At 35.3% G+C, this 8,864-nt stretch overlaps 2 protein-coding genes across 2 annotated transcripts in view; both read left to right on the top strand.

The window, feature by feature from the left end:
* LOC111697938 (WD repeat-containing protein 74) overlaps nt 1-4,606 on the top strand; it is a gene marked incomplete at its 5' end in the record, with an annotated part of 9,510 nt that extends 4,904 nt beyond the window's left edge. The window contains 6 exon segments of the mRNA XM_023468111.1: nt 58-166; nt 907-953; nt 2,531-2,590; nt 3,411-3,490; nt 3,846-4,015; nt 4,321-4,606. Of these exon segments, the coding sequence (XP_023323879.1) occupies nt 58-166; nt 907-953; nt 2,531-2,590; nt 3,411-3,490; nt 3,846-4,015; nt 4,321-4,596 (742 nt within the window).
* Nucleotides 4,607-6,595, top strand: LOC111697940 (uncharacterized). Its single transcript, XM_023468112.1, has 3 exons — nt 4,607-4,714; nt 5,118-5,158; nt 6,185-6,595. The coding sequence occupies exons 1-3, from the start codon at nt 4,623-4,625 to the stop codon at nt 6,550-6,552; spliced, it is 501 nt and encodes a 166-aa protein (XP_023323880.1). The 5' UTR covers nt 4,607-4,622; the 3' UTR covers nt 6,553-6,595.
* Nucleotides 6,596-8,864: the final 2,269 nt, after the last annotated feature.

The following is an 8,864-nucleotide window of genomic DNA, read 5'->3' as shown; positions in this document are numbered from 1 at the left end:
GGGGGGCATGATAAGTGCTTTATTGCTGAATTCATTTTTTGTTCTCTCTTTCTTTAGGAAGTACGATATAAAATCTTCGCAACGACGACCAACCGTTGAGCTGATCTGGACGGAAAAGGACGATGCTTTCAACTGTACAACAATATGTACTGTCAATGAAAACCAGGTAAATCATTGTTTTGTAAAACTGTATTGTAAACGAGATTTATTTATAAGTGATCACAATGGTAATTTTAAAAGACTTGTATGTTTATGAATGAAGAAGATATCCATGATTTCTCTTAAACAATTGTAAACAATTGTGGGGTTTCTACAGGCAGATTGAATACTTTACTCAGTGTCCATGGGGGAACGGAACAATAATGAACATCCATCTTACAAAAAATTCCAAAAAATCTTGTTGGTCATTTTTTTCATTTTGTTCTTGAGTTTAAAAAATAAATTTTACTTGAATGATTGATTGATTATTTAAAATGACTTCTCAAGTCTTTTTAATGGTCTGAACATTAGACTTGGGTTTCTTTGAGAACTCGAGTAGTTGATATTAAAATCTGATCTTCCTTTGATCTTATTTAAAATATAAAGGTCAGGAGTGACTTTTATAGAAATTGTAAGAGGTGGGGGGGGGGGGGGGCGCAGAGGTCGTTGTGACTTTTGTTTATTTCAACTGTTAGATGAATTTTCACTACTAATTAGTTCACTCGGAGAATATTTTTCCAGAAAGTGATTTTTGTAACAAGAATATTTTGATTTTATAATGTCCATTCAGGGATTGTAAGCGCAATTTCAAGTGACCCTCCATGTAAAGATTGCAATGGAGTAATGGAGGAGCGTGCATAAATAAACATTTTTTTATCGTAAAATCCAATGTGATTTTTCATTTTGACAAATATTTACCATGTTTAGGTTTTAGTTGGAACAGCAACAGGGAAATTAGGACTTTGGGACTTCAGGTTTAAATATTTTCTTTATATTATTATGTTTTGAATATTTTGATTTGCCAAAATTGTTAAGTTTTGGTCTGTATAGGAACAGTAAACGTAACTTTTAAGTGACCACTGACCCTCCATTTAAAAAGTGAAATATCAATTCACAACAGTACTAATTTTAGGATAAGGATGAATGAAATACTATCCTTGTTTTTCTGGCTGAGAATTTGACATTTATAAATCTATTAAACTGACTTGCAAATTTATGCGCTCAAGAGGTAGACATGAAGTTATGTTACATCCCCCTTACTGAACTTCTGACTACTAACTTTCCTACCTACTGCAACATCGGACCTACGACAGCTGTTTATTTGTATTATTTGAGGGTTAGGACAATTTCTGGGCACAACGCTGCGGCTAGGACAGGCTATTGGACCGATCGCCGCGGCTAGGACAGGCTAGTGGACCGATCGCCGCGGCTAGGACAGGCTTGTGGACCGATCGCCGCTTCTAAAAGTCCAATAGCAGTTCTAAAACCACGTGCTAGTATATCGGATTTGGCGTAGGTCAAAAGTGGAGTATTGCAGATTTGCGCAGGTCGAAAGTACACCATCTAGAACATGACATATTTTAGAGGATCACTAGGAATAACGTATTCAGAGCTGAGCTAGGAACTTTTGAATGGTGGATATCGGGATTAATGATTGATCCACTCTTTTTCTTCATCTCCAGATTAAATAATGCTTGCTCTCTCTTGTTATTAATCTCCAGATTAATTAACAGAACGGGATTAAGGATATCTCATTCTAAAGTTTTCAGCTCTGGACACTTTAGTAGGGTGGATACTGGATATCGGAATTTATGCTAGATTTCTCTTTTTCTTAATCTCCAGATTAAATACTGCTTGTTCTCCTCTTGTTCTTAATCTCCAGAGCTGGGAACTTTAGATATTAGATTAATTTACCGATCGTGACTGAGGATATCCCATTCTAACGTTCCAGCTCAGGTTTCACCACTTCCATCAATGTTCAACCAATTATCTGAAATGTTATTATTTCCTGTAAAAAATCCAACATTTTTGTTCTTTTGATGGTTTAATATTTCTCTCATTGCATATCAAGAGGGTTTAAATTTCGACCTACAAGCATCCGCTATACTCCATTTCTGACCTACGCCACATCCGCTTTACTGAGCTCCTCTCACTTGGTTTTACAGCTGATAGTTTGATATTGTGCCGCAGCGCTCGGCCCCTTGGTCTGCTCTAGCCTCGGCGCTCTGCTCCCTAACCTGTCCTAGCCGCAAAACTTAGCCCAGAATTTGTCGTAACCTAACCTAACCCACAAGTAATACAAAAAAAAACCAGCTGTCGTAGGCCGGATATTACATAAGGTTGGAAATCTGAATGTCAGTAGGTCATAAGGTCAACATATTGTATAGACGGTGAAACATTACTCTTATCAATAACACCATGCAAAATAGAGAGGTAGATTCATACAAATAAGGAAATTATTTATTAGCTCAGAATCGGCGTTTGAGCACTTTGACCAGTTTGCAAGTTAACTAATCCGTGAAAAATCCCTTTATTAATACTGTTTTGTTAGGGTTGGGGCTGGATTTAAAGGACTGATCCGGAAGTACAAGGGCTGTACTGGTGCTATCAGGTACATAGTGTAGTGTACACTGTACACTAATTGAATATTGTACAGAAAGAAATCAAATATCAAATTTTCTATAAATTAATTTTGTTAAAATTGTAATTAAAAGCTCACCTTTCACTGACTTGACTAATACAAGGAAATGTTACTGATCAGCTGACTTTAGTGCAAAAGTACGTTAGTTCAATCGGGCATTAGTGCAAACGATATAGCATCGAATATTGTACAGAAAGAAATTAAATGTCACATTTTATATAAATCAATTTTGTTGAAAAAATACTTCAGATCAATAATCGCCAGAAGTAAAATTGTACTTAAAAGCTTATCTTTCACTGACTTGACTAAGACAAGAAAATGACACTGTTGCTTAAATATCTTTCTGCTTTGTACAAGAATTTGTACTTAGTACACGAATATGCACCTTGCACTAGAATATCTGCTTTGTACAAGAATATCTGCTCTGTACAAGAATATGTAATTTGTACAAGAAAAAGTAATTTGGGCTTAAATATGGACTGTAGTGTACAGGCCGGAATATGTACTTTGTACACAATATGCACGTACTAAAAGAAAATGTAATTTTTACAATTACATGTACCTTGTACAGGTAAATGTATATTGTACAAGAAAATGTACCTTGTACAATATACAAAAATATGTACTTTGCAAAACAATTTGTTTCTTGGTTTTTCTTCCATCTGCTTCTAGCGTCAGGAGTGATATATTTCACAAATTTTTCATTTACAAACTTTTTCCTGAGCAACAAGGTTAAAAAGATATATTACATCCAACAACTATATTGTTTAAAGAAAGTGTGGTTTTTTAGAGAAATTACAAGTCCTGTTGGGAGTGAGTACTTTAGTGTGGTGGGATTAGACAGACATCTCAGAGTTTATAAGATTAAAGGTAAATGAAATTTTTCATTTTCAGTACCCCCCACTCCCTACTATCCCCTCCCTTCCCTCCTCCTACCTGCCCTTCTCCTCCCTTCCCGTCGCCTCCCTTCCCCAACCGTCCTGTCGTCTCCCTTCCTCTCCCCTCCCTTCCTTCCTCCTCCCGTCCCGTCGCTTCCCTTCCCCTCCCGTCCTGTCGTCTCCCTTCCTCTCCCCTCCCGTCCCCACAAGAGACATTAAAGGAAATCATCAGAATTCAACACGGTTTTAGATAAAAGACGGCCATATCTTCCACATTGCAACAAGGGTATTGATAAATATCAGACATGATACTCCTTAAACAGAGAGAAAAACATTATTTTTTTTAGAACAAAAACCGGTTTACACCACCTACCTAAAGTCCAAACTGACCGGGGTTCTGATGGCCTCAAACTTTGACCCCGAGGTCACTGCCGAGGCTAAGGCAGAGAAGGTGCCCGGGGTTGAGAAGGTCGAAGAGGAAGATGACGATGAGTTGAAAATAATCGACGAACCTGAGGTAAAGAAATCTTATTTTTAAAATATTTTAACATTTTTCTTGTTGAAACTCGAAATCAGAAATAACATTAACAGTTCTAATCATTGGTTTCTGTTGTATTTTTTTTAAGTTTTGAATTGCTCAAAACTAACGGCCTATTTTTTAAAATGTATTTTAACCAAGCATAAGTCCTAGAACGAAATCCCTACATTTTTTTGCAATTACTTAAAACAATTAGGCTTTTGTGTCCTATTTTTCAAATTAATTTTAACTTATTAATGTTGCGAAATAAATATAAGAAATTGTTTTATTTTTTAAAATTTAAGGATACCGGTACTCAGCCTGAGGACTACACTGTGTCCGTAGCCAACACAAAACTTGAAAACCTTCTTTCTCTCTCGGAGTCGAATTACAAGGACAAATCTCATCCATTCTACGAGTTCTTTAAGGACTCAAAGAAGCAGCGTAAACTCCTCAAGACCACGGAGTCAGAAGAAGAGAGGGAACAGGCACTTGTAATAATCCGCAAACAGTTTGAGAATTTCCAGTTAGCGCATTCCAGGAACGGTCTTCAGCCGGCAAAGAAGCGGAAATTAAATTGATTATTTTCAGGACCAGGAAATTTAAAATGGCTGATGGGCTGGAAAGCCACGATGATTGTGTTATGTCGGACCAAGAGTGGAAGAAGCTTCAACTACGATCCCACACAGATGGATACAGGAATTGTTGGCTGAAATATTAATAAATTAAAATTTTTTAACGTTTGTTTCACGTATTATATGATTAACAAAAAGCTCATTTTACATAAAAAGGGGCCGTGGACATCATTTCAAGTAACCCTCCATTTGTAGGGTGATATGTTATGACTGAATTATTTCTCGCATTTCTGCTTCAATAACAATGGAGAAGATTAATATAATTTAAGACTGTTAAACCAGAAACGCGACTATTTTGCAAGATTGATCAGATAAAGGTTTTAAAGGTTACCGTTGAGAATCCAGCATTGATATTTGACAGTTCCTTTCAGCATATCATTTTATTCTTGCGTTTTTTTAATTATTTCAGTGTTCCAGAAAAGATTACTTGAGTAATTATTTATTATATTTTCAGCAAGTATTTTCAGAGAAGGATTTGCTATCGGGAAAGAGAACGCATTGCAATCAGGCAAAAATAAGAACAAATATTTTAAAACCTTTTAATTGTCTTAATTGTAAATCCACAAATGTTTATTCAAGTGTACAGTTTATATGTACAGTGCACGTGTACAATGTACATGTTTCTTAGAGTTAGTGAATAATTTTCAAAGATTTTGAAAAAAAAGTATTAAAAATCGTTTCTCGTCCTTTTTTAGGCTATTTTTCCCCCTTATTTTTAAATGGGAGGTTATTTAGGAAATTTTGTCTTTTGTCTTGGAACCCAATACCAGTAGCTAACGGGAAAATTAAGTTGTTAAATTATAATATTTAATACTGAAAATACTGAACATAGCCCTTCACGTAAACCAATAAATTTTAACTTAATTACATTAGAAATTTTATTTTATAAAATAGGACTAAAATTTTGTGGTGGAGAATTTTAGAGATTAAAAATTAAGTTAATAAGAAAAGAAACGTACCTAGCTTTGAACATGATTCAATGGGCAAAATATAAACCAAAAACTGAAAAAAAAAACATTTTCGCTCTCAAAACCTAAATCTGAACTTTTGAAAAAAAAGAGAAATAATTAAAGTTTCCTGATTTCTGAATGGTTCAACAAGTTTTTTGTATAAAAATACTCGAAAAAATAAGACAAAAATTTTAAAATTCTGCTTTGTAAAAAAAATCAGTAAATCTTAACAAAATGACCTGGATCCTTTTATATTTTTTTTCCAGTGCGGATCCAGGATCTGGATTCGGATCCGCATCAAAATTAAATGGATTCTAAGCACCGCTTAGAAGAAAAGCGGATAAAATGCAGTCTAATAATAAAATTTGTTTGTCATCATAAAATAATCCTCTTTCTCCAATGGTACACTGAAATAATGTTCTTGGATTCATCACAACATAAATTGGAAAAGAAAATTGTTTTTTTGACAAATGCTTTTATGAATTAGAACAATTAATAGTTCTGTATGCAGGAGTAAAAATGCGGGATAATTGAACAATTCTAAAGTTTGTGCATTTTTTTTCTCTTATTTTCACAACCTTCAGGATTTGATGCTGGTTACGCGACTGCATTGAAAGTTTCACAGTTTTACGCTAAACTTAGAGGACGCTTAGCCGTGAATACATTTACAAGCTCGAACCATGGACCTCTCTGTGTTAATAAGGAACCTTTAAGTTCGAATGCAGGACCTCTCTCCAGTGAGAAAGACTCTCTTACTATAGATAAAAAATCCGAAGACATACCAAGTGATAACGACATCCTAGTCTCCAGTGAACGAAAAGTTTTAAATTACATCAAGAATAACTTTTCGTTAACCCTTTCCGCAGAACTGAACGTTGAAGAGTGGATTGGAGCCGCTGGAGAAAATTTGGTTATTGAGAAAATTAACAATAGTTTTAAATCAAAGCATTGAAAAATTACTATTTTTTCTTCTTTTATAAATGTTATTTGCAGAATGCGATTATAATGGCAGTTGAGAATCGCGCCGAGGTCGTGGATGGAAGGTGGAGGAGGGAGGACGGGGAGGAGGTCAGCTGGGATCCTGAGGATGAAGGTTAAATCAGCTTTTGTTAATTTTAACCGCCATATTGTTTTACTCGCTATGTGGTTCTTAATCGCCATTTTTGTCTACCGCCATGTTGTTTTAAATCTTAATTTTTTGCCAACATTTTGTTTACGGTCCTAATCAATTCTAATCTAATTTTGTTTTGTTTGCTGCCACCATATTTATAAAGCTATGGTTTTGGTTTAAAATCAACATTGGTCATTTTCTATTAAAGCTTTGCGAATGAATTTACGGCATACAGAGTCTTTGACTACCTTAAAGGGTATTCGGGTATTTTTATTAAGGGCAGTTTTTTTAAAGCTCATTTTACGCGCTGTCAAGAATCCTCTTGATCATTTGGATGAATAAATTAGATTAATTCTACATTTTCCCTCAAATTCTGAACTTTGCACAAAGACAACTTTTAATGTTGCAAGACAGTATGTTATAAAGTTCTAAAATCTAGATGTAGTAGTCACTGTTGTTTGTTTGGATGTCATGAACCCCTTGAATGATTTGCCTGAAATTTTTATTGAAGAGCTCGGTAAAACCACAGGAACGTTCTTAGCTGAATTTTAAATCTAAGTTGATTGGGTAGACTTATAGAAGGAAAAGTTGGACATCAAAAGACAAGTTTATTCTTTCTTTTTGATACTTTTTCTCTAAAGATCATTTATTTGTCACAATTCAGCTAAAAAAACCTTAATAACAAAACTTCTGAAAAAATGACTTTTAAAAGCTTTGTGGAAAATATACAATACACCTCCAAGTAATTTATAAAATGCTGATTATGTTAAAGATGGAAACGAAGACGAAGAAACTCTGGTAGTTTCAACTCAAACCCCGACCTCTAATATTCAGGTAAGCAGCCAATTGAATTTTGTAGATCCAGAAATTAGTATTTATTTAGGGTTAGTTTAGGTTAAGACACTTTCTGGGCCAAGCGATGCGGCTAGGACAGGCTAGGAGGCCGAGCGCTGCGGCCACGGGTTAGGTTAAGTTATGACACTTTCTGGGCCGAGCGCTGCGGCTATGACAGGCTAGGGGGCCGAGCGCTGCGGCCACATGGCTTACATTTAAGACCCCACCAGCTGCCAGCTCTACGCAGGCATCCCACAGATATTATTTTTCTGGATCTACAAAATTCAATCCCCCTCTTTGTTTTGGAATTTTACGGGTCATGTGTGCGCAACATAGAATGGCAAAGGCCAATTAATCAGTATTGGATAGTTAGGGGGTCCTAACTTCACCAGTCCACTTAAGTTGGATTTGGTCAGGTTAGGTCAGATTACCTAACTGGTCTTATCCCTATCAGTCCACTCAGGTCAGATTTGGTCAGGAATTGTCAGGTAATGTAGGATTACCTAACTGGTCAGTACATGTGCAGTCCCTTAGATAGGTCAGGTTAGGTCAGGTTAGGTCGGGTTATCTAACTGTTCTCATGCAGGTCTTACTCTTAACCTGACCAATCCACTTAGGCTGGATTTGGTCAGAATAGGTCAGGTTACATCAGATTACCTAACTAGTCGAAACATGACCAGTCCCCTAAGGTCAATTTAGGCCAGGTAAGGTCAGAAGATTTAAATAAAAGCCACTTTTTGGCCTTGGAGGGCTAGAATTTTCAAATATTATAATTTTTTCCAGTGCTTAGGATCCATTCAGTTTTGATGCGAATCCAGATCCAAGTCAAAGAATTACTGAATTTTTTTGACCAAACAGAATTTTAAAATTTTTTGTTTAATTTTTGCTTTTTTTTTTTGCTAAAACTTGATGAACCGTTCAGAAATTGGGAAATTTTAAAATCTCTCAATAGTTCAGATTTGGGCTTTAAGAGTATAAATTTTTTTTTGCAGTTTTTAGTTGATATTTTGACCATTGAATCCGGATTTGTGGATTCGCATATTTTTCCAGATTCATAATTTAGTAAGCCGAAATCTTGCAGATCCAATGGATTCAGATCCAGATCTGGATCCTAAACACTGTTTTTTTTTTGAGTAAAATTGATATGTAAGATATAAAACCCAAATATTTGAAAAAATTACATTTATGAAAAATTTGAATTTTATGGAAGAATTTCTTTTCCACAGCATCTGCAGCAGGTATAGTTAAGTGTGTAGGTATGAATTGATGAATAAATTGTATTTAGATGATGATATATCAAGTTTATGCTACGAAAAATT

The sequence above is a fragment of the Eurytemora carolleeae genome, unplaced genomic scaffold (assembly GCF_000591075.1).
Source record: "Eurytemora carolleeae unplaced genomic scaffold, Eaff_2.0 scaffold51, whole genome shotgun sequence".
Lineage (NCBI taxonomy): Eukaryota > Metazoa > Arthropoda > Copepoda > Calanoida > Temoridae > Eurytemora > Eurytemora carolleeae.
Note: the sequence above shows the minus strand (reverse complement) of the source record. Positions and strands in the feature narration are given on the sequence as shown.

Excerpts from the sequence above, each read along its gene's own strand:
- LOC111697940 (XM_023468112.1), top strand. The coding sequence starts at position 4,623 with ATGGCTGATGGGCTGGAAAGCCACGATGATTGTGTTATGTCGGACCAA. Across the intron at positions 4,715-5,117 it reads TCCCACACAGATGGATACAG|AGAAGGATTTGCTATCGGGA; the intron begins GAATTGTTGGCT and ends AAGTATTTTCAG. Across the intron at positions 5,159-6,184 it reads AGAGAACGCATTGCAATCAG|GATTTGATGCTGGTTACGCG; the intron begins GCAAAAATAAGA and ends CACAACCTTCAG.